We start from the raw sequence: 26,215 nt of genomic DNA, 5'->3' as shown, positions 1-26,215 counted from the left end.
TTATGTTTCTGACAATGTATGATAGCTGCCCTGTACAGTGTTCTAGATATGTTTGACATTGATGCCATTAATCAATTGAACTGACTGTATATGAATAAGGATCACACTATATGTACGATGTATTTTTAGTTGGATTATTCTTTCTTTATATATAACTCTTCTTTTTTTATAACATAATGGATATGAGACTTACCTTTCAATCTATTACCTACTATAAATTCACTAATCTTTTGATGATTATGAATAGATATATTGACCTGATCAATTGGCATTTCAAACAAGTTCTTATGATTTATCCACATAGGCTATCCACCTTTATCATTAGACATCCGAACTTTAAATGCACTAATTCGTTAAATTTTCCAATTATTTTTCTTAAAGACAATAATTTTTGAACCTAATCGTTGCTCGGGTTATTTCGGAATCATTAACCTTTGTAAAAGCAACCTAGCTTTCCATTTCCATTTTTTACTATATTGAATTTTTGATAGCTCCTTTAAATAGGTGACCATACACTGTTCGTAACTACTGACTAGGTCCGTTTCTCTCCTTCAAAGTTTTTAGGCAATTGCCTTTTATAATATAAACTGCCCATTTGCTTTTGGTTATTTACTCACTGCCACACAATGAAGTGTTTTGGGTTTTTCAAGTCGGTTGGTCTATTTTTAGCCACCGACTGCCCGTGCCCCATGATCCTTACTCTATGCTGGGGATTTTTGTTATCGCGCGCTCATGAGCGTTCTGCCGTCTACTTTTGGTAGTGGGATAAACAAACTGTTTTTTTGTTAGTGACGAGTGATTTCATAGCCGCCTTTTATATATAACACCGAGACAGCGTGGCTTCATCCGTGAATGCTGTTACTGAAATTTAAAGATGGTGGCCATTTTTCCCCATACTACTCTTACACACACGATTCATTAGAAGGAAGAGTCATTCCTTTATTACAATGTTCGCTTTAAAGCACGAATCCTAGAGACATTCGGCTTTTCGATGCCGTTACGGAAGGACCGATTTCAAGACGCCTTAATACTTTTCAAGGTAAAACTAGGGACTTTGCATTGAGGAGAAAATCCCCTATCAAGTTGGTGTAATACTTTGGGTTTGTTTTTAATCAATTTCTCTCTTTTGGTTAGACCAACTTAACAAACTTCTTCCACTTTGGTTTATCTCAGGCACCCTATATTTGGATGTCAGGCTAATTTAGGATTTATAGTACCTAAATTGGAGTTTCTTACTACAGGTTAGTAAGAACATTGGATGTAAATAAGGACATAGTAATATTTAGTCTCATTCTAAATTATATCTTTGAACAAGGGCTAGTTATGGGTCCTTCTTTTTACAGATTCCTCGTGACTTTTTGACTTACATTGGATTGACATTTCGCCCTTAAACAACTTATGCTAAAAGGAGCAAGGTACTAAAATGCAATATATCTTTGTAGTCATTAATATACCCACTTGGGATTATACTAATTAATCATAATCATCAAATATTCACAGTATTTGATCTTTTTGTGATAATCATAATGAATCTCATCTTCTTAAGAGCAATACTTTTAAATATGCATGAGGCCTTTTTTGTCTATCGGTGTTTTCCGTGCACTATCTTGATTATACACCTCTTTTATTTCTCTCTTTGTTTCTCACTTTTATTGTTGTAGACATAAATATTTTTCTCTTCCTCTTCTTTCCACTGAGTGATGATATCGAGAATTATGGCTTCTCTATGCTCTCTACATACCTAAGTACTATTAACATCTATTTGTGGTATCAAGATATACTTTTTATCACTGGGCTTTTAATCATTTTAGAATATCTACACTGCTACTATTACTTAATACACTGCATGACATTGCTATTTTACTGGGTGGTCTTTATCGTCATTAACAGTATAAATAGGTACACTAATAAATCTACTCAATATTTGTCTATCAGCCTTGATAAAGTCCCATGTGGGACGAAACACGTGTCAGCTGAGTTTGGATGAATCTGGACAATTATTCTATCTACCTGGATGAAGACAATTCCTTTTCGCTTTCTTATCTTCAAAGTGGATATTTTCCACCCCTACAACCACTTTTGCTTTGGACTTTGAAATGACTATAGTAGGGGATCAAACCACTTACTAATAGATTCTATATCTGTGTAATGTTTTGATGAATGTTAATTCTTTATTAACTATTTCTTATGTAAACATATTTGTGTTATATCTAAAAATTTATGATTTATGTATTAAAAGTTTTTTGTTTTAAGCTCTTCACTTTTCAAATAGCAATCTCGGTATTGATACCACTTTAGGGACAACTTATCACACACTTGAATGTGTATGACTATTGGAATTTTCCATAATTGAGGGATACTTCTTTGTGTGTGCTCCGTTCGTATTTTTTCGCAGAGTTTACTTGCGGGTACAGGTGTTCCTGTCCCGACACACGTGTGTGACAACAGACATGTTTTAAATGTATGAGCACCTGTAACAATACTTTTCACTTTAGGAATGTGCGGCAACCATAGGTTTTCTGTTGTCTATTACCTTTAATGTTAAAAAGAAAAAATATTTGTGTGTTTCAGTTGAGGTTGAAACAGTGCTTTAATATTATGCATCACAGTTGTATAAGCTGTACTGGTGGTGCGTTAATACAGCTAAGAATATAGGTAAATGTCATGTTGAGTTGTAATGTTAAAATAATACCTTTTTTTTTTTAAATTGAAGTAGGAGACTACTTGCTGTGGTTCTAGTGGATAAAGTGGTACTCGACATCTGACCAGAGACGTGTGCAGGTTAGGGAGGCAGGTGTTTTTGAATATAGAGGGCTGCTAGTGCCGGGCAAGTGACAATTCTTGATAAAAGAGGTAGTGATGACTTTTAGGAATTAAATTGCATGTGTCCAGAAAGGGAAATAATTTTGTGTTCTATTATTTTTCAAGCTGACAGGCAGAGCATACGCAAGTATGAAGGAGCCCGCAACGCGGTGTTGTATAGATGTCTGCTGCCTCTTGTGTGACCACTTAACGGTCCGCTTTGTAAATTATTTTGCCTGCTAGGGTTTGCAGATTCGATCCCTTTTCCCCACTCAAGGCCGATACCATCCAGTTATCTTTTTTACTTCCAGATTTGCGTATCACCTTTCTTTAACGCTCAAACCGCTTCCAACAAATGCTGAGACTTACAAAATAATTTTATTCACATTTCAAAGATTGATTCCTTCACTTATCAGAATCACTTGTAGAAGCAGGCAGACGCTCAGTTGATATTTTGTCACATGAAATCTTGTGTGCATGCTTTTGTATTTCTAAATCACTAACCTAGCTGGCTGTCAGTGGAGCGCTGCACAGTGATCAAACCCCAATTTGGATGTATAGGGTGGGACAGAGAGAGGCGATGCGGGTAGTGGAGCGGGTGAGAAGCCAGCCTGAGGTAGTGTTTCGTTAAAAGATGAGTTTTCTTCTTCTTCCTCCATTGTCTATAATATGGCGATGCTGGAACTCCCGTGGCGCAAACTTCAGCTATTTTTTATTATTATTGTGGTGTGTGTGTGTTTTTTTGTATTTTTTTAAATTTATTTTTTAGGTAGGTAACCAGATGTCTTGGTTTAGAGAGCCTTTTAAGTGATAGAACTGACCTTGACGTTGATTCGGGCTTGCAGTGGTAGCTAGTGTAGCTCTTTTAAAGGTAGAGTTATGAGGTCGGAATTTTTCAACTTCTTGATAAGCTGTTATCGCATGAAAGATGCTTTTCAGGGGAGTGAGAGTGGACTCTAAGATGCTGTTGCGGCACAAGCACAGAGGCACTTAAGTCTCAAATCTGCAATACGCTTGCTGGAAAGTCTCTATTTTTATTGCCCCAAACTTGAGTTAATGTTTATGCATACATATTTATAGATTTCTAATTTACCCTTGATACGTGTATTTCTTAACATGCTTATCAGTTAAAAACTTTGGGCGTTCCCCGACACGAAAAGCAGGTTACTCTTCCTCCACGAAGACTGAGGGATCTGGAGATGAAAGTTTTGAAGATCTGCTTATAAAATATAAACAAATTAAGCTTGAACTTGAATATATTAAGAAGGATGAAAAACTGGCACTTTGTACCAGAGAAGAAAACGTACAGTATGATAGTTCTAAGACTGCTGAACCCAGAGACCCACCTGTCACTGAAAATAACAGTATTGCTAAAGACATTGATAGGGATGTAAAAATCATTAAGCACATTCAGAAGGGTATTAAACATGTTAATAAGGACGTGAAGGTGGTTAAAATTGTGAGCAAACAGGCAGACTTGAGTAAACCTATTAATCAAGACATAATAGATCTTACTAAAGACGAGTCAGCTGGCAATAAAGAGACTTCCCCAATGCAAAAAGAATTGAAAGCCTTTCAGGCTTTTGAAATTAAACCTCTGAGGCAGAAACTGGCTTTTCCAGTAGATCAGAATAAACTTGAAACGGACCTGAATGTTCTTGATTATCCGAAGGAACTTGAACTAGTTGAAGATGGCAAAGAGCTACTGGTGGTCAAAGATGAATCTGAAGAACCCAGTCCAGGTAATAGCAGCTTACATATTTCCTGTTAATTACATACTGCTATTTGATGTCAAAGGTTGGTGGTAGCCATGTTACTTCTAGAAATATTTTTTTTGTTTGAAATCTTTCATTGCTCCACCATACCATATTCGCTTTGGATTCACGCTTTTCTTTTCCACTATAGATAGATCTCACCAGTTATGAATGGCAGTTATTTGTTTATACATTTGTTTTCTGTAGCATGTACTCCATCCCAGAGGGTTTCAAAGTGCTTTACGATGGAAATGTTCTGAGGAACAGTGTATCCAGCAAAGAATATCATACACATATTAATTATGAAATACGGAAAGAGCAAAATAACGTTTCTGCAGACATTGCACATATGAAGTTTTTTGTGTATGCATAAAAAGGGTACTCTGTTTACCTAATTTGAGCATAAGAGAAGCAATGTTATACAGATGCATCAAACGTATAATGGTGTCAGGTGGTGTAAATTGCATTGGCAATTCAAGAAACTAAATGAAAGGTATCAGTGTTTCACCAGGATCACGTTTTGCATAATGTTACAATGAGATAATTCAGGTAAAGTTTTTTTTTTTTTAAAAGAATATTTATTATTCATGTTTTTGGACAACATGCATTGGGTGTGGCTTTTTTATGCTTTAAGATCAGGAAGGACTTGGTAAACTTGACTCTGTACGTTTGTCAGTCCATATTTTGGGTGTGTTGCCAGAAAATGAATGGTATAAAGTAAAACTTTTTCAGAAACAAGGAGTTTGTAGATGGTGTACCAGATCTGGACACATGTATTTTTGTCTTCCTGCCACATCGTCTGTTTGATAGTTATTAAGGAATGTTCAGTTTTATGGTCTTAAAGGTAATTCTTACCCTCATTAAAATAATATTGCGGCTAATGACAGCCATTAAGTGTATTTTTGTCATCGTTCTTCTTTGAGGTCAACCTGGTGGCAGGATAGAGCCCTGCTTTGGAGGTGGGGCATCTTGCTTAGAAACGCCTAAGTAGTAGATTCCCATGTGTAAATTGTCTTGTGCCTGCACAATTTGTGTAATGTATTTTCTTGGGATTCAAGTTGTGACGGATTAGATTACGAGTCCTTAACAGTAGGCACATCTTGTCATTGATTTTATTTGGGTGTCACTGTTTTGCTTGGTAGACCGGTCCTAGAGTTAAGTGTATGAGAGAATTTTGGGAGTAAGATGGACTTTGTTAGCTTTCAATTAATTTCTATTTTTTTGGAGGGGGTTTCTAAACAGGTATAAGGGTTTTGTTGGGCTTAGTTTTTCAGTGCGATACTCTTGAATAGTGCTTAGTCATTATTTGATGTGCATTGTGGTTTCTTTGGGTTCTGTTGTGGATTTGAATGTCTGCTACGTTTTGGGGCAATGCAATGTTTAGGGTGTAGAAACGTGAAGAGGAAGAGTGCCAAAATGTGTGTCACAAAGCATGAGGATATCCTTGATTTTAGTAACCTGTGAGCATTCAAGGTTATGTGAGCCATTAGTCACTGGGTCAACAGTATCAAAAGATGCACACAAGACTGGAAGACCTAGTAAGCATGCATTATCATCTTTAATCTTTACAAAAGTGTCAGTCTTCACTATTAGCATGCTGTTTCTATGGTGTGGTGAGCCCTGAAACCCGATTAGGTGTTTCAAAGTGTAAGTAATATTTCCTGTCTATCGTGAAGGAAAGCGTCATTCAATTAAGGATGTGGAGGCAAGGATTATACATTTCTTTCATTTTATTTAACTCGGCAGCCAACAGAAAAACAAGTATACCAATTTTACAAGACTACATATTCCATGAGCCTCAGAGTTCAACATTGTCTAACAATAGAGAACAGTCCTTCATAGTCATTCACCATGAAAATCACTTTTTTTTTATTTTGTTCGGTTATGTATTCTCACACAACTGGATTGTCTTGATTTTGTTCTGATCATAGGAAGAAACAGTGTAAGCCATGTGTACATTATGCTATTTAGCACATTTATTATTGCCTCTTCATTTACCCTCAAATTAAAACAATATGAATAACAACATTGTCAATACAATCGTAAAGTAAAATTCAGTATTCTTATCAATGTGATCCTCCTTCTCCAGTCAAGGGAGGGAATTCTGATCCAGAATAACTGGGTGGGATAATCCTCACGCCTGTATCGTTAATATAATTGAAACTTTCCTTCAGAATAGCTAAAAAAAACTCTACATTATTGTCAGGACCGGAGGCTCGAGGTATACAAGTTTGAAGCTGGCTGATCACATGAGGCCATTCCCACCGCTGGCCTGAAGTAAAATGTCTTAAACACTGAGTCTGCTGACCAATCTGTTGCCATAAGCATGTCCTTCAAGAGCCCCCTATCTCCTTCGAGAAAAGGCCTTAAACACCACAGTGCCTCTGGTTGAGTGAGCCCCGAACATAGGTGTAAATGCATGCCTCTTGCAAAACCAATTTCACCCTCTGTGCGATGGTAGAAAATAAAACCAGTTTAAATGATTTCTTCAGGGCTATGAGTAACTGGGCTGTCCATGAAGGGCAAAGCTTCTCCATTGCTTGAATGCCTTAACTCATCTAACTACACACAGTTTCTGGTGATGAGGAAAAGCTGGGTGATGCACTATCCTGTTTTGGATTTGGTTTTCCTGGAAATAGTGAAATATACCCCTTCTGGGGTGAAAATGCGAGCTATGATATCAGAAACTCTTGTTCATGAAATTAGATGTAGCAAAATCTCGAACTTACCTGTTAATTCTGACCTAAATAGTAATTAATGATCATGCTATGACTGTAACAGTTGAAGAACTGCCTTGCCATCCCATAGAGTGGAATTTCTAGGCTCCGGAGGAATAGACAATCTAATCCCTTTGAAGAGGCTACTGACACGAGGATGTTCTCCTGCTGCTTTGACCACATCTCTGTAGTGTAGGTAATCTCACACACAGATTTATACAACCACAGTTCTGTAGTGTAGAATATTTCACATACAGACTCAAATTTGGGGAATACCAGGCCATTACTTCTGGCAATTCTTTTTAGTTTTGACATAGGTGGCATCGCCCAGAGTGAAATTACAGCACTGGTACTTAGTCAATTTTAACTCCCACTCCTTCCTGTCTTTCAGCGAACACATACCAGGATACACTTAGCACCTCCGGTACTTCCTGGCACCTTTCAACAAAAGATCTCCGGCAGAGCGCCCTCTTGTGGGGCCCATCTGGCATTGCAGACCAGGTCTGACAAGGGGCAGGTCCAATGATGATGCGTGCCACCTAAGGGTGGGTGAGGGCACTTGCTCCTTAAAAGCAGTTGCTCTGGGTGACCTCTTATCCTTCTCCAAACTGTTAAGGAAGAGTTGCCATTACGGCACTGTGTAGTTTTTATCATCTTCTGCTGGAATGTCTTTTAAGGGTGCATGGCCCTCCGAAATGGCTGACCTACAGACGTTGATTGTCTGATAGACCAATCCTGCGCCTGTCAATTAGGACAAAAAACGACTAGACATCCGCCCCTACTGCAGTGTGCTGCCAGCGAACTCCAGAAGGCCCGTCTTCAGAAATAATTTAGAAATGGTGCAGTTAATATATATTCCTGATACTTCACTGTATTCAGCTAACATGTGTAACAGGATAGGAGATTAATAATTTTGGGTGCCTAAGATATACTAAAGTGTCATCAGCATATTGAAACATTACATCTCTTGTAGTCCCCTACTTGCATTCCCCAGAGTCTAAGCACTTCCCGTAATCTGCAGGCCAATGTCTGTATTACCAATGCAAATAGAAGAAGCGACAGGGCAGCTCTGCCTCATCCCATATTCCATTACGAACTGCTCTGAAGGGATACAGCCAGTTCAAACCCTGGCCACTGGTCTGGTGTTTAACAACTACACCAATTTAATGTATTCCACTCTAAGACCCATTGCTCTCAGAACCTACTACCCATAGGCCAACTAGACCAAATCCAAAAACAGTTCAGTGTCTATCAGTGCCAGCGTGTATTGTTTGTCTGACGTGCCCACCATAGGAGGGACGTGTCACCCTACTTCCGTTGCATAGAGTATTTCTATGTAGCATAAATCCACAGTGATCCTCATGTACAAGGTCAGAGACAGCTTCAATACGTCTGTTTGCTAACAAACAATATGTGATAAAGAACAATATGACACCATTGTGGGATCCCTGTCCAGTTTAGGGATAAATATGATTCGAGCATCCCTCATGGATTTCTGCAGTGTACCAACCTCTTAGGCTTAATTGTATACCTCCAAGAGCCTGTCTGCTTATACCCCCATGTTCTGTTGGTAAATGGTAAACTGTCATGGGAGCAGTAAGAGTTTCCCTCTGGTCAGGAGATAACCACCAGAGTGGTAAGTGTGTATTGTAGAATATAATCTTTGTGCAGTCAACTATCTGATGTCGCATTTATAAATCTAACATATGCTGGAAAAATAAACCATTGATGCCCTCTTGTATGACTATCTCCCAAACGTGACTATCTTGGATTCTCAGTATGGGATATGGGGAGTCTGTTTCTTAAGGAACCATGCCAGCAACCTACAGATTTATCCCCTTCCCTATACAGTGTTTGTCGATGTGTCCCGATGGTGAATCTTTCAAGTCTGCTTTGTTGGAGTGTTTTCTTGAGAGCTGCCCATTGTGAGTTTCTCTGGGTTAAGAGGCATATCTACTCCCACCTTATTCAGCCATTTTGTCTGCATATGCAGTGATTGTTCCAGCTCCTTTTTAACTAAATATGTTTAGGCCCTTGTTAGACCTGGCATCTTTTTGGCATGTCTCCCCTATCTTTTTGCCTTCTGACCTCTTGTTTTATGGTATACTGGACTCTGTTTTTGCTGGTTTATTGTCTCTGCGCACTTTACCACTGCTGCTCAGTGCTAAAGTGTAAGTGCTCCCTATGTAAATTGTATTGGTGATTGGTTTATCCATGATTGGCATATTTGATTTACTGGTAAGTCCCTAATAAAGTGCACTAGAGGTGCCAAGGTTCTGTAAATCAAATGCTACTAGTGGGCCTGCAGCACTGGTTGTGCCACCCACATTAGTAGCCCTGTAAACGTGGCTGTGAGTTGCCACTGCGCTGTCTGTGTGTGCAGTTTTAAGCTGCCAATTCGACTTGGCAATTATACCCACTTGGCAGGCCTAAACCTTCCCTTTTACTACATGTAAAGCACCCCTAAGGTAGGCCCTGTGTAGCCCCCTGGGCAGGGTGCAGTGTATTTAAAAGGTAGGACAGGTACTGGTGTGTTTTATATGTGCCTACAGTGAAATGCTGCCAAATTCGGTTTTCACTGTTTCAAGGCCTATCTCCCTCATAGGTTAAAATGGGGGCTGCCTTTAAATAACTTTAAAGCACAGATTCCCTTTGAGGGTTGATAGAAATATTGAGTTTAGGGTCTCTGAACTCACAAATTAAAAAATACATCTTTTAGTGAAGTTTGTTTTTGGCTTATGAGTTTGAAAATCCACTTTTAGAAAGTAGGCATTTTCATGTTTAAACCATTCTGTGATTCTGCCTGTTTGTGGATTCCCTGTCTTGGTCAGTTTGACAGCTGAGCTGTTTTACACCTCTCCTCTAGACAGTGACACAAAGGTAGCTGGGGTGTAGTCTGCATATCCTGATGATCCATCTGTGCTGAGAGGGAGGGCTGCAGTGGTCACTCAAACCTGAAAGGGTTGTGCCTGCCCTCACAATGCAGTCTCCAACCCCCTAGTGTGTGTCTGGGGCCTGGCCTGGACAAGGAAGGATCTTGCAGACATGTGAGACTTTGCCAACTTCAAAGGCAGAAAGGGGTATAAGTAGTAGACCCAAAACCCCAGACTTCTAGAATCTTTCAGAAATCAAGAAGATCCTCTGCCAAGGAGAAGAGCTGGAGAAGGAGTACTTTTCCTTTGCTCTGTTGCTTTGCTGGATTGGCCTGCAGTTGCTGCTTCTGCCTGAAAGGAGTGCAAAGGGTGAACCTTGCTGTGTATCATGCTTGAGAAATTTCTCTAAGGGCTTGTAGTAGAGCTTGCCTCCTGTTGGATCTCGGAGACACCAAATACTCCATTTTCCTTCACCTGCAGTACTGGGCACTGCATGTTTTGTGCTGATTAAGAGGAAAAAACACCACAACGCCGTCAACGAAGACACTGGCCTGCACTGTGACCTACCGCCACAGCACTGCCCTGCTTGGCACCGTGACCCTGGTCTCACCGTTGCCATCATCAGACGACTTCACCAAGCCGCTGCTCGCACCGCGACCCTTGGGCCCTGCACTCCGGCATCACCTGCTCACACTGCAGCCCGTGCCTCCCCGGCGATGATGCTCCTGCTGACCCGGCACCGCTGCCTTCACCGTGGCCTGTGGACACCACTCGTGAGGTACATAAAGCATCGCCCCTTCCCGCACTGCAGCCCCGGTCCACTGACACCAGTACCATCTACTCCAGTGTAGTCATCAGGCATCCCCGCCTGCACCGTGGTCTGTGGACACCACTCGTTGCACCGTCCCGCTTCGCACCGCAGCCCGATGTCATCCACGCCAGCGTACCTGACTTCATCAGCCCGGAGTTCGATCCGCAACATGTGTCTTCACGGGCCGGACGACTCCCACGTCGACTCCGCGTCCGACACTGCGATGCCGCTCTCCGTGAGGATCACGGCGCCCTGCAATTACAAAGATACTGTTTACGGGTCTCCCCGACACCGTGGCTGGCCTGCAATGCCACGGTTGGCCTGAACTGTTGTTTTTGTTGGTCACAATGCTATGATAACCCCAGGTGGAGCTATCGACTTTAAGGAACTGTATTTTTAAGTTAAGTCTTACAAAATTAATATCTTTAGCACTGTATGTTGGATTTTTCTAATTTTGGTCTTTTTACAAAGATACATATTGGGTATTTTTCTAAAACTGGTGTGGTGTCCTTTTTGTAGTGTTTTCTCTGTATTACTGTGGGTTATGTGCAAATGCTTTACACATTGCTTCTGAGATAAGCCTGACTGCTTGTGCCAAGCTACCAAGAGAGGTGAGCATGGGTTATCTGAGCCTGTATCTCCATTATCCTGACTTGAGTCAGGGTCCCTACTTGGACAGGGTGCAAACCGACTGCCAACTAGAGACTCCATTTCTAACAGCCATGCATTCCCCTTGCATCCCCACCTTTAATCCTCTACTGATCATCTGTCAGTTCTGTTTGAGTTAATTAAGAAATATCATATATATGCATTGTGATAAGATCACGTCACCTAGGGTGTTAGAATTCAAGCTCTGCAGCAGGGCTGTGGGTATACCTCTACTAACAACATAAGTGGCAGTCAAGTGTGAATGGTCTAATAGATACCTGGCCAAATATGTTATGCCATCAAAATTGTGATTATGGTAAGATTGCACCAGGAAGTAGCCTAGGCTACTCTGTGTGGCCGTGTCTAGCACAAACACATGTAAGTCAGATGCTTTACCCTCCACGTATCAAGCTATCCCCTCCACCTCCCCAAGAGTTTATCATAATTTAGTTAGTCCCCTCTTGTGGGGGGTGAGTGTAGAAACCCGCCAGTCAGTATGCAGTTCAATTCCCCAGTCCATTCAATTTCCACTTGAAAGAATGGGCTTACCCTTCAGTAGCCTTCCAAAGTATTTTCCATTGTCTACATTTAGGGCATTCACATTAACCAAACATATAAAATGCAAGTCCAGCATACCCATTAGCAGAAAATATTCGTTCCATATCTGCTACAATTTAATTAGTCTCAAACAGGACTTAAGTTGTCACCCAGATCACTACCCCTCAAGCATATTTTGAGTACGTTGACCTGTATAGCTGCCCCTTCATTTTTAATGGATCTTGGCTTTGTCCTCGCCACAGATATGTGCATTTCCTGTAAAAGGGTTAGTCCTACACCATACCGTCTAAGGTATGAATATGTCCTGGCGTTTTGTAAAATTGGGTACGGACAGTCCAAGTCTGAATTGTGTAAATACCTCGCATATCACGTAGCCTTAGGTTTACCACAGTCAAAGAAGTGTCTCCTCCACTCGCATATCCATGATTTTTCCATCACATTCAACCTGCATAAGTGGGTACTCTTCCAGTTGTTAGTTAAGACTTGCCCTGAACTTGGACATGATACATCGTTGCATCATCGCAGTTCCCTAAACCCACCCCAGAGCATCGTACAGAGTCCTTGGGTAAATTTGTGTTAACCCCCTACTCCGCATTAAAAAACACCACAAGTAAATACACAGTGTATGAAACTTGCTGATAGAACTGTGGAGGACTTCACTCTGAACTTAAGTTTCACCCCACTGTGCATGCAGTGAGTGGACTCATGTGGATGTAAGTCTTTCAGCACTCCTCGCATGAGCTGCTGTAATTTCTCACACACCACCCATTGCTTCATATGAAAATGCCAATCTAGCCTATCAAGCATTTGTGTTAGGCTGTAGTCTCTCCACCCCACAGGCATTTCCATGGTCTCAGTAAATGAAGATTCACTTTGCTGCTTATTTGATTCAACAGTAACTGTCAGTTGTTTAGAAAACACATCATCCACCTGCACATCTATGTATACAGCTGTTAATTTGCCTTGGTCAGACTTTACCCGGTGCAAAGTACCCCAGCACCCACACCCCTTTTTTCTGCTGCGCGTAGGCACACCACCCAGTTGGATGACTTTTAAGGTTCTTCTCCATATGGATGTCTTGTTGCAGACACAAGTCATCTCAGCGAGTTCCCCAGTCCTTCCTGCAAATAGTTGTTCTGCTCCTCATCCTACTGGTGTCACAGGTATCCCAGTGTCCTCTGGATGCCCTGTTTCTACGACTGTCTTTCTCCTAGTGGGGAGACCCATCTATTCCAAGGATTCACCCCACTGTTTTTCTTGCCCACACCAGCCACCTTCTCCAGCCATTCATCCACACGTGTCCTCCGGTGTGGTAGGAAAAGTACGCAGTGTTCACTATACTGCTAGTTCAAGTCCCTCAACTTCCTTTTTTGTTGCCAGGAAGGTTTTAAGTCTATCCTGGAGTCTCTTAGTATAGCCTTGAAAAATGAATAGAAGTGTTCTTCTTTTGCAGTGGCCCTGATAAGCATGCCGCAATATGCCAGTGCGGTCTCTAGGATTTAAAAAGTCGCTCAATTAAGATGCAGTGCCGCCAGTGATGTATAAGCATGTTATGTCGCAGGCATCTCAAGCAAGTAGCTTGTGAGGTACCTTTAGCACTCCAGCTACCTATGTGCAGCCCAGCTTATTCAATTGGAGGCAACTGCTTGGATTAATTAACATATATACACAAGTTGAAAATTGTGCATTCAAGATGAAATTGTGTCTACTTTGAGAGCTCATAAGACTTTGGGAGAAAAAAGGTTACATTTCCCAAAATACATCTACATTGCAAGTTGATAAAACATTTCTTCCATTATTACTAGCAACCCTGCCTGATTCACTGAGGTAATCAAAGCTTGCGGTCTTGCAGGGAGTGGCAACTAACAAAACTTTGGCTATACAACACTAGTAATAGCAGCTCAGCCTGATTTTCATTGAACATAAGGAGCTCTTATTACAGAAAAGTTTGGAAACCCCTGTTATATCGTAAAGGATTTTGAGAGCTTCAAGGGGTTGAAAGGTTTCCATTATCTACTCCTCAAGGAACAGCTCAGCTCCTGCTTGGGGAATCTAATTTCAGGTTTTTGCACCTTAAGCGCCCCTTACTGTCTTCGATTTGTTCCTCCATTCCGACAGCTTGGGAAGTAGTCGTGGTTTTTAACAGCTTAATTTCTTGTCGCAGCATTATGACCCGTTCTTCAGTTTCCGTCCTGTGGTCTGCAATTTTTCTGCAGGTCGCCCTTAAAAGATCAACTTTGAGTGCAAATGGCTATTTTCTCCTCAAGCTCTGTACAAGATCCTTTATAGCAGCCATGATATCAGAAGTCAAGTGTTCAGTTTTGTGTTCCTGATCGTGATGGCCCCCAGAGTCCTGAGCTGAGTCATCTCCTACCTGGGGACACCATAGTTAATTCTTTTATAATATTCCAAAGTCTTGTCTGCTTTCTCATTGCCCATGCTGACAGCCAAGAAGGAAATGCTGAATTTGCAGTGGGGGAGCCTGTCTCCCCAGGTGCTAGACACTGGTCAGCGCTTACACACCTAGGAAGCTGTCTTTAGTCTATCGTTGTGAAATTTCAGAGGCTGCTGCCTGCGAAGGGGAACTCAAGGGCTGGTACCATAACGGCAGCCGGTGACCAGTAAGGACTGGTTTGATCGGTTTTGGGCTGCCCTGGTCCCCCCATCAAAAGTGGGGGAGTACTCCACCCCTCCCCCACAAAGTTAGAAAGCGCACCATGGTTGCCGCAAAAAGGGCGAGACCAGTGAGGTCTCGGGGAAAGTTTTGAACCCCTTCCCTCCCCCCAATACCCCCAATAAGGTACTTGACAATGCATGTCACAAGGGCAGTGGGTGTGTTATAAGGACCACTGTCCCTGCCAGGTTTGCATCCAAGAAGCAGGGGCAGTGCTCAGGACTTCAAGACCATAGTTTGCTAGACATTGAGATTGCTACAGAACTCATCGTTTTGTTGGCACCTTTTTTCCTACACTCCAGGATCACACCGCCTCAGCAGGTTAGTGGGCACCGGTGACACAAATGCACAGTGCAGGGTCACCCGCTTTCATTACTAGCATGCTTTCAGAGCACATTTTCTCCTTTTAGTTGATCACCACCGCGGCCTGTGAAACTGTTCGAGCAGAGGACCACTGATTTCAGCAGAGATGCACCTTTGCCCGAAAGAGGAAGTCAGCTTAGCAGGAAGACCCCGCAGTGGCACACAGTCTCCCCTACATCGCTGCCGTGGCCAAAGGAACGTACAGCAAAGCACTGCTTCATTTCAAGGAGTAACGCAACTGTCTGGAAACATCCACAAGAACAAGGCGAGCTCCCTTAAAGGGAATGCATTGCGCGTAAGGATTTCCGAGAGGGAGCAGGTGTAGGGAGTGCTGCAGCAGGTGTATTTGTGCACAGCTGCCCCATCGCTCACATGAGAAAGTGACTGCGTGCACGGAATTCCCGGGGAGAAGAGCAGCTGGGAGTCTCTTTTTTGCAGACTGATTTGCTCAGCCATTTTGTTTTGGGCACGGCGGCCCTGGGGGGAGTAATGTAAGGTAGAGCAACGGTTTCAAAGGGGCCGAAAGCGGCTTCAGGTCTTTGGCAGACCATTGGAGGACTGTATTTAAAAAAACATTTCAAGTACAAATCAAAAGATTCCAGTCGCTGTAACTCTGAGACGAGATCACAAGCATTTGGTATCAGAGGCCTCTACTGCACAGGTTCCGATGTGGTTAGATGCATTCAGGGTAATGGCATGCGTCATCATGGAGAAGTTCCCTCTCCGCGCTGCATACCTCTGTCTCTGAGTCCAAAAATACACGAGGTGCACAGGCAATTCACGGGTGATGCTTGGCTAGAATATGAAAAGGCTTTCAAAATAAAAATGCAGGCGCACTGAAATGGAGTGGAATGAGGAGGATGTTTCTGGTTACATCCATAAGATGAAGGAGGTGAAAGGGGTCAATGCACGGGTGGGACGGGGCGAGCAGCCCGCTTGGACCACCCCCTTTAAGAGTAAGCAGGACAAGAATAGGGCATTGTACAGGCCCCCAGCTGGAGAGCACCTATGGGCAGAGGGCCAGCAGCAATTTGCTAGAAATAAGACTGACAAGTGTTTGTGGGGGTCAGCTTGCAAGTGAAGGTATGCCTGCTCGGCCTGTGGAGGTAATCACCCAGCTTTTGGTGCAGTGGAACAAGCATCCCATGGACAAATAAAAGAAGACAAAGAAACTTTAGCGGAGAGAGGAAGACTTTGGGTTTCGTACCACAAGGTATGGGTACATTTTCTTTTTTTTTTTTTGGTTCTATTTCCCCCAACACCCCCCCCCCCCCCGCAAACGCTTGCCCCTTTTTTGTATCCTAAAGATTTTGGCTATCCAGGTCCCCCATTAACAAACAGCTACCCGTAAGGCTAGCCAATGAGTACACAAACAAAAAAGATGCTGACTTGCTAGTAAGAGGTTTTAAAGGTCTATTTCAGGGCATAGTTTCCTGGGGACAGGAGAGGAATTTGAAACCTGCTCAAGAACACTCAGAGGTGGTGCAGCAGAAGATCAAGAAGAAGAAAGACCTAGGCTGAAAAGAGTGTCCATTATCTGCCCCCACCCCCTCCTTTCCCCAAGGGCAATTCAAACACATTCATCACCTTTTCTTCCCAGAGGGAGCATCAGTACACGATGGGAGGTTTGCTCACTGGGGTATTCCATGCAGGAAGATGCCATAGATCCAATAAAGGCAACAGGTAGAGGATCCCTCGTGGCCAAGGTGGACACTGTCTGCTTTCTGACTCCTCTCAGTCCACACACAGTTTTCACCTGCTAGGCTTTTGATATAACAGAGTGACTTATTTTGACAATGCAGTGCCGCTGGGATACTCAATATCCTGTTCATATTTGAAGCGTTTAAGCATGTCTCTGGAATGGGCCCTACACTGGCGGCACCTGCAGGGAGGCAAGCTGAAGTAACTCGACTGTTACCTGTTCGTAAGGTGGGTAGGGGGCAGAGAAGTGCAGGGACACACTGAGGACCTTCTGGAAACTAGTGAAGGAGTTGGGCGTTCCACTGACGGCAGACAAGACACTGGGTCCAGCCACAAAACCAGAGGTCCTGGGAATCGAGCTGGACTTGGCAGCTGGCACATCTAGGCTGCCAGAGGCCAAGGTCATTGAGATAAGGGAGGAAATAAGTACAATGTGCAGCAAAGACAAGGCAGCTTTCTGCAAGTTGATGCTCCTGATTGGCAAACTGAAATTTACGGCTAGGGTCATACCAGCTGAGTGAGTGTTTGCAAGACACTTAACCATGCTGGCAGCAGGTCTATGGGAAAAACATCACAGTCTGGTGGCAGGAGTAAAAAGAACTTGTCCATATGGAATTCTTTTTTTGGCTCACTTTAATAGACTATGGAGTGACCGATGGGTAGTGGCCAAACAGAGAAGGGAGTGGTGTGCAGGACAATGGCCCTGGAGGTGGCATGAGCTGGGCGTCACAAAGAATATCACCTTCCTTGAGTTATCTATTTTCCCTTAGCGGTGGCCCGGACTCAGCAATACAGCACTAACCAATCCAGATTTTTGAGTGTTAAACTGAGTGGCCAGTTTGCAAGGGATGCAATCAGGTAGCCAGAATAAATGTCCACTACTGTGCAGGCGTACTGACACCCGCAACTATTTAGTAGTGGTCCAGTGTAGTCAATCTGACATATCTTCCCCGGAAACGTCCCTCTTCCCAACTGACTTCTGACAGTTTGTGGGACAGATCTCTGTTGTGTGTCGACAAATAAGGCAAAATCTAGGGGAATGTGCATCCCTCTAATCTCTGCCCACCAGTTAGTGTCCTTCTCTCTCAGGTGTCCACAGTTTTGGTGTACCCACTTAGCCATCCTCACCAAGTCAGAATCCTGTGTTGCCACTTCTGCCTCTGAAATTTTGGCTTCATCATCTGGAAGAGAATTAAACCATCATTCTAGTGAGCCATTGGGACAGTGGACATCTACATGATACACAGTAATGGTACTTTGCTCTAGCATTTCCCAAATTTCTTGCCACAGTTCTTTGCCCCACACCTCCTTAGAATGTATTTGCCAATGGGAAGCCAGATGGCTAAACCATTGGCGGTAGACCAAGAGTCAGTATAAATGTGACTGGTCCAAGGTAATTCTTGTTTCAGTGCCTGATGTACAGCATACAATTCTACATATTGACAACTCTTACTTTCTCCTGTAGTGGAAAGCATCTTCTTGTTGACTTGGTTATATGACGCTGCATGCCAGTGTCTTTTGGCTCCCACATACTTGGCTGACACATTGGTGAACCATATGTGCTTCCTTTCCTCAGGGGACAAGGATTCAAATGGCTCACCCCACCTCACTGGTGACTTTCAAATCTCTTATAACTCCTGCACCCTCATCATCCTGCACGGGGGCCTGTGCTACCTGTTCATGTAGGGCTGCTGATCCCACTCGGGTCCTGGCCTGTATGTACCACTTCCACTTGATTATACTGGCTTCTTGTGCATGTCCTATCCAGTGAGTTTTAGGGGAACTCATCACCCATTGCGTTATGAGAATCCCATGTCTCAGAATTAGTATCCAGTAACACGTGAGTAACTGTTTCTCAAAGGGAGTATATCGAGCTCCAGCATCTGGTAACATTTTGGTCCAGAAACCTATGAACACACTCTTTCTTCCCCGTTTTTGTCACATTCTCCAATTTGTAAGCTGCCCCTGAACAGTTACATGTAACTCAGTGTCTCCTTCCTGTACTGGCCATAAGTCTAAAGCCTGTTGAATCTCCTCCTTTGCCAATGCAAATGCACTGTGCTGCTACTCTTCCCCTTTCAAACTCCTGCTTCTTTCTTGTCCCTTTGTACAAAGGGGCCAAAGTCTGACTCAAGTGAGGGATATAATGTCTCCAAAAACAAAACAATCCAATGAATCGATGAGTCTCCTGCTTATTATGGGGTATGGCAAATTCTAATATCTTTAGTTTTGCCTGCGGTAACACCTCCCTTTGCAGGGATGTGGAATTCCTATCGCCCGACGCCCGGGACATCTTGTTTGGGGTCAAGGGCAACAAGTTTTTATGTTTACTTTGTCCTTGGGACAAGTAGGCCCAACCCTCTGCAGCACAAACCCTTTGGCTGCCTGTTCACAGAGAGTGGAACTCTCTACAGTTGAGGTAATGTGTTTCCAAAAGATAATGCTGTTCGAACTTGTATTTATGGTTCATTATTTGAAAACCTTCATTATTAGGGTGAGTGCTGTAAATATATGTTTTAAGGTCACACTTCACTACTGACGTTGGTTCCAGTACAAATAAAAAAAACGTGTATACACATGTTTGAAAAGTTTAGGCTATGAGGCTAAGTATAATGCTCCCAGAATGCTCTCTGATTAGATGCAAATGAGGTGTCATTTAGTAAAATGTTTTGATGCATGCTAGTATTTCCCAAAAATATTTCTAATGGAAAATCAGTGTAACCATTTTCAACACGATTATGGGAAGCATGAAAATAAACAAACACTGACAAAGCCAACTAATCTGACATATTTTTACAAGTCTTTTAGTTTCATCAATGCATGTCTTGTTTTGACATGGCTTTTGTAACACTTTATTGTTGTGGGAGCTACCAGGCCCTCAACATTGTAACAAACACAGGCAAAAAAAAAAAAAAAACATTTTTTAACTCTAAAAGCACACGTTGCCACCAGTGGCATAACAAAGGCCCAGCAGCTGCCCCCTAGGGGGCCCCTTCAGCACAGCACCTGCCCTGAGTGAGTCTGGAGAGGGGGCTCCTCCATGTTCCTTGCAAAGGGGCACCCTCCAGTTTCGTTACGTCACTGATTGCCACTGTAGTTCCTGACACTGAACAAAACTACTTTGTGTGCCAATATGCTCCTTGTGGAAGAGAAGAATGCTATCACTCACAGTAAAGCCAGCCGAAAGAGAGAGAAATAGAAGTTTAATAAAAACAAAATGTCTTTAACACCAGACCTAATTAGGGACCAAGACCCACATGTAGGTAGCTTTTTGCATGTCGCAAACAGCGACTTTCGCTGTTTGCGACGTGCAAAAAGCACATTGCGATGCACAAACCCAGTTTTGCGATTCGGTAACCTGGTTACCGAATCACAAAACGGGTTTGTGACTCGCAATTAGGAAGGGGTATTCCCTTCCTAATTGCGACTCGCAGTGCAATGTAGGATTGTTTTGCGAACGCGGGCGCAAACCAATCGCAGTTTGCACCCATTTCAAATGGGTGCTAACACTTTCACAAAAGGGAAGGGGTCCCCCTGGGACCCCTTCCCCATTGTGAATGTCACTGTAAAAAAAATTTCAGAGCAGGCAGTGGTCTGCAGGACCACTGCCTGCTCTGAAAAAATGAAACGAAAACGTTTAATTTTTCGTTTTTTTAATGCATCTCGTTTTCCTTTAAGGAAAACGGGCTGCATTACAAAAAAAAAAAACTGCTTTATTGAAAAGCAGTCACAGACATGGTGGTCTGCTGTCTCCAGCAGGCCACCATCCCTGTGAGGCCGCCATTCGCAAGGGGGTCGCAAATTGCGACCCACCTCATGATTATTCATGAGATGTGCATTTGCGAAGCCCTTGCGAATCACAGATTGTGTCAGGGACACCATCCTACATTCGGATTTGCGACTCGCAATTTGCGGGTCGCAAATCTGAACCTACCTACATGTGGCCCCAAATTCTTAAAGAAAGTCACAAAAGTGCACCCATGGTATATGTCGTACCTCTATAAAATATTTGTGAACTGTATTTTAGCATGGGTAAATACGCATGTGTAGATTTGCTCATGTGAAAATCTATTGAGCATTTGCAAGTTCATTTTCCCTCCAGCCACTTTCTTCCCAACCCTGGAAGAAGTTCTAATTCTGCCATTGTCAGGAGTAAATGTCCAACCTTTCTTATTATGGGAAAATATTAGAGAGAAGCTGGTGAAGATCTTTAAAACATGCAGGTTAGTAGGTATGCAGACTCAAAGGCATTCCAGCCCTGGAACTATTGCTTACTGCTTCCTCCAGCCCCAGTATGCAGATCTGTACAAAGGTGGAAAAATAAGGAAATTGCTACAGTAGGGATTGAAATTGCAAGTATTCAAGCCCTACTATGGTAGTAGCCCTGGCATAATCAGAGAGGGTATTATCAGAGCTCTTACATAATGAGATTGCTGCCATAATTTGGCGCCACACTACATGGCACCAAAGGGACAAGTAGATCTTTTTACAGGACAAGTAGATTTGAGAAGCAACCTGTCCCGTGGACAAGTAGATATTTTAATAAATTCCACACCCCTGCTTTGTCTCTGATTGCACTGGATTCCTAGAAATTTCACATTTTGAGAGGGTCCTTGTGTCTTATCTGGATTGCTCATCCACCCTTTGCTCTGCAAGAGTTCCACAACCCTGTCCAACTGAGTCTGCACCTGTTCTTGTGTCACTCCCTGAACCATCACATCATTGATATGAGACGATTGCACCCCCGGAATGACTCCTACTTCGTCCAGGTGTTCTGCCACCAGCCAGTGGCAGATGGTGGGGCTATGTTCATACCCTTGAGGGAGCCTTAACATCTTGAATTGTCTGCCCCAGTGGGAGAAGCTAAATTGCTCACGGCCTAATGGGATGGAAAAGATAGCAATATCAATAACTGCATACCAGGTCCCTTTGTTTTTGTATCCTTTCCTTCAAAGGGATGGTACCTGGGACTGCAGCAGTCAGAGGGGGGCGTATATTCACTGTAATCGATCGCCATTCTCTAGCCCCCATCTGCCTGCCACACAGGCTTCAAATCTTGGATTGTTCCATTCGGTGGTGACTGGAGCCACTATACCTGCTTTATCAACTCCTGTGTCTCAATTATTTCCTCATTCCCTTCTGGAATTCTGTACTGTTTCAAACTAACCACCTTGGTTGTTGGGGGTACCTTCACTGGGGGTATCTTTAGACGATCCACCCTCACAGCTGCCACTGAAGTGTATCACTTTGATCCAAATTGATGATAACTATCATCCAAGTGTAGAGTCATCACCTTCAAAATGTCCATTCCCACTATATACTCTAGGAAGGGCAACATCAAGACTGTATTCTCTTTCAGGCATTCTCTATATTTTCATTTGAACAGTAGTCTGTACTGTGGGGTTTGCTTTCCATCCAACCCTGTGATGGTGTAGTTCTGACCTGTAAGCTTTTGGATTTCCATAAAGTAAAGAGGCCTTCGCTCCGGTGGCCACCAAGGAGCGAACCTTTTGAACATTTTTAATGTTTCCAATGAATTTCTAAATCAACATGAGGTCTGTTATCTTTACAAGCCCATCCCTGTACCAGAGCTTGGCTTGTTTCCTAATCTGATTTAAACTTGTCATCTTTTGCCCAAGTCAGGTCTGGATATATGCTCTCATATCTGCGGGGAGATTCCTTTCCTTCCCTGTTTTTAGCAGTTAACCAGTCGGTGTCCAAATCTTCCTTCTCCTTCCCCATGAAGAAACATTTTTCTCCCGCTCTGTTCCTTCCTCCTGCATCTGTGACAGGCCCTGATTCACTCGTTTGTTATCCTGCTTATTTACTTTTATGCTGCCCTCCTTTCTGTCCAGCCCTTGCTTATGGTACATCCCCCACAGGCTCTTAGTATCTATCCCATCTATCTGGTCTTTGTCGACACCATCTTTCAACAACGTCATAAACTGCTATTGTCTGTGCAATCCTCAGACCTTGAGACCCTGTCAGGTTTCCTCCAATCTCCGAGCTCCCCTAATTCACGAACAGCCTACAGCACATCTTTTAATGCCTGACCTTTCCGATTAACTAAGAGTCTCATTATAACCTGCTTGAAAGCTGGGGGAGCTAACCAAATGATTTTGTTTTGTACTGAAACTCTGAGATGCCATCAGTGATGTCACTGACCATGTCATGATTGATGTAGTATGTGAGGTCATAAGCAGGGCATTATGGGGGCGCAAGTGATTATTAGCTCAATTAACTATAAGTGCTGACTGAATTTCACTTTTTTTTTTTTTTTTTTTTAGGTTTGAAGTGTTAACCCAACTATAACGTCCCTATAATCTGTATTTTTCCAGTGGGGAAAAAAAATATATTTACATGCTCAGTGAAGCTAGATAACTAAGAATATAAATGCATTCCATTAGGAATCGAATCCAACATCATCCTGGTGCTAGCGTCCAGCTGTAGAACCTTGGACAGCTGAGAAAGGAGAAACATTCCCCGATGGCATTTCGTTCAGGGCAGAGCGTCCACCCCCATAATGAATTTCTTCTACCTCAGCACCAAGCTTCCCCACCTTATATACCTTAAACCCAATAGGAAGGTTCTGGCAACCTCCTCCCTTCACGTAAGTTATGAAATTCAAGTGCTCGCTTTACTTGGTCTGTGTAGAAAACACGCGAAGGAATTGGCCCTGCCCCATTGCGCATTCCAGAGGGAGAGGAGGCGTACTTTTCCGTAATGAGAACATTACCAGGCTGAGACTTATCATGTGTACTGTCCACATCCCCCACTGTTATGTTCCTGCACAGTGCAACCCGGTGATGGTGAGGAGAGGCAAAAAACCCACTCAGAGTAGAAAACAAGCTTTGTGGAAAAATGCCTGCATCACGGATGTGACAGCATCTGAAGCTAACCAAGCACACAATAGAGTTAGTGGTCAAGATGGAGTTGGTGGTTAAATACAGATAGCGTTACAGTGGCAGACGATCCTTTTACGGTTTCCCTGTTCAAAGTCACCTTTTTTTAAGCATTTTTTTGAGGTGTTCAGCAGGGGTGTGGAATTTTAAAAAATATCTATTTGTCCATGGGACAGGTTTTTTCATAAATCTACTTGTCCTATAACAAAATCCACTTGTCTCTTTGTTGCTAATTATGGCAGCAAACTCGTATAAGGGCTCAGGGATGGCCACAGTGTAGCTGCTGCTCAGGAGATTGTAAACGGACCAGTTAGGCAAGCGGGTATGGGTGCAATTTCACTGTATAGGGTATCCTAGATTCTGCCCAGTTTGCTGCCTCCACAATTATTTGGCAGTGCAGCCTGCTGGAGAGGGCCCGCTCTTCATACACAGAAATGGCGATCTGTTGTCCTATGCAAAACCTTGGGGCAGGTGGGCCTCTCACCTTCCACATTTGGGTCCCACTTTTTTATGATAGGGGCGGCCTCAACCGCAGCACTGCACGGGAAGCCCGAGGTGGGAATCAAGGAAGTGAGAAGGTGGCGCCCCAATGCGTACAAAGCTTAGGTGAGCCCTCCGCTGCTGTAACCAAACCAAGGGTGTGTCTTGAGAAAAACTGGCAGATAAGCTTGTTGCTTTGACGGGGGCGTGGCCCAGAACAGTTTGGGTGGTCGGGCTCCCATTCACATGATGCAGACATGGTGGACCTGCAGTGGCAGCAAGTAGGTCGTTGGGGGGGGGGGGGGGTGGCTTTCAGACGCCACTAATATCAAGTAGCAGGGCTACCCGGGATGAGATGGGGCCAACTTTCAGCTGCACTGGGTAAATTACAGGCAATTGGGAAGAAAGGACCTCCTACACAACAACCGGCTAGGGCTAACAGAGGTGGATAGGTCATTTGGCAGCACCACAATTATTTGGTCCGAGGTTAACCCCAAGTTCACATGGCGGGGCCATGTTGAATGGAGAGACTGACAACTCCAGGAGAAAGTGGAATATCACAGTCGGCGAATTCTGCAACGCGAACGGTTTTGAGAACATCAGGCATGAACTGATCCACCCGAGACGCCTGGAATTGTATACATCTGCAAGGCTGCCTATTTCCACCCCCCTCCCCCACCCCCTGACCAAAAAAATAAAATGTGTGTGTTTGAGAGAAGTGGAGAAGAACACCCCGAAGGAGACAGGGGTGTGAGCTGCTTGAAGACATGATCCTTGCTGTTAGCTTGGTGGTTAAGGAGGCTCACCAGCAAGGCGATTTGCCAAAGGAAGGCCACTCACTCATCTGGGGATGCCTTACGGCAGGGAGAGTAAGCGGAGCACGGCACTTGCAGCCTAGACCCGGTGGACGGATGGCAGGGCACAAAAACGTACAGACAAGGTAGTGAGTTGAACCTAAACAGCAGTATGAAGCTACCCACTTGCGAGCAGAGATAGACCAACAAGATACTTGACTATCAAAAGCGGCGTGTATGATTGTCTCAACACCTAAAAAGGTGTTGAAAAGGATGAGAGGACTGGATTGATATGACAAATCTGATTTATGACCTGTCGGCAATTTATGATTTATAACCAGTCACTTGTAGATGAATTATGACCCTCTCAATGATTTATGATGCCTAAGTTGATTTATGACACTGTAACATTGATTTATGGCCCTGTTGTCCTGATTTGACTGGGCACTGTGAGCAGGCATGCTGAGTAAAGTGCAGACATGTTTTTCCAGCAGTAAACAAACACGTCTTGGGTGAAGAATTTCTTTATTGACATAAGTAAATGTGATGTGATACACATGTGTGGGCTGGAGTGGACCAAGTGCGGGGGTTATAGAGTGTAGCAGGGGAAATATTTCATTTGCAGCAGCTAGGAACCCCATGGTAGGTGTAGCTGGTTAATAGCAGTGAGTCGGTCTTTGTTCGAGCCTCAGTATTTCTAGAGCCACGCCCCCACAAGCAGCTCATCTTCTCTAATCCGGGGCCTGGAGAAGAACATCACTACAAATGAGTGGCAGTCTTTGAATAATTACCACCCATATGATGAGGAACATCTCATGGACCGGGTTCGACCATTTGTTTTAAGGCAGGTTGGTGTCATTTTCTCTTAATAATTCTAGAATTCCTAGGCACTCTAAAGAACTTGAGTTATCACACACTTTGATACTCCAGGACTTTGGCACACTCTTAGCATTTTCCTCCGGAGGGTATGAGGAGATTGCTTACAGGGTGAGTGCAGACAAGAACAGTTGGTGAAGGGGAGGGGGGGGGATGTTGTTGGCATGTGATTCTCAAAAGGCCGTGAATGCAGTGTGAGTAGACTGGGTTAGTGAGTGCACAAAGGCAGCCTTTCTTATACACAGTATCAGCTTGTGTAGAC

At 43.4% G+C, this 26,215-nt stretch overlaps 1 protein-coding gene across 1 annotated transcript in view; it reads left to right on the top strand.

Moving 5' to 3' along the window:
• ZFC3H1 (zinc finger C3H1-type containing) overlaps nt 1-26,215 on the top strand; it is a 715,283-nt gene that overhangs the window by 2,282 nt on the left and 686,786 nt on the right. Inside the window, exon 2 of the mRNA XM_069228345.1 lies at nt 3,930-4,544. Within this exon, the coding sequence (XP_069084446.1) occupies nt 3,930-4,544 (615 nt within the window). The remainder of the gene's footprint in view (nt 1-3,929; nt 4,545-26,215) is intronic.

The sequence above is a fragment of the Pleurodeles waltl genome, chromosome 4_1 (genome assembly GCF_031143425.1).
Source record: "Pleurodeles waltl isolate 20211129_DDA chromosome 4_1, aPleWal1.hap1.20221129, whole genome shotgun sequence".
Lineage (NCBI taxonomy): Eukaryota > Metazoa > Chordata > Amphibia > Caudata > Salamandridae > Pleurodeles > Pleurodeles waltl.
Note: the sequence above shows the minus strand (reverse complement) of the source record. Positions and strands in the feature narration are given on the sequence as shown.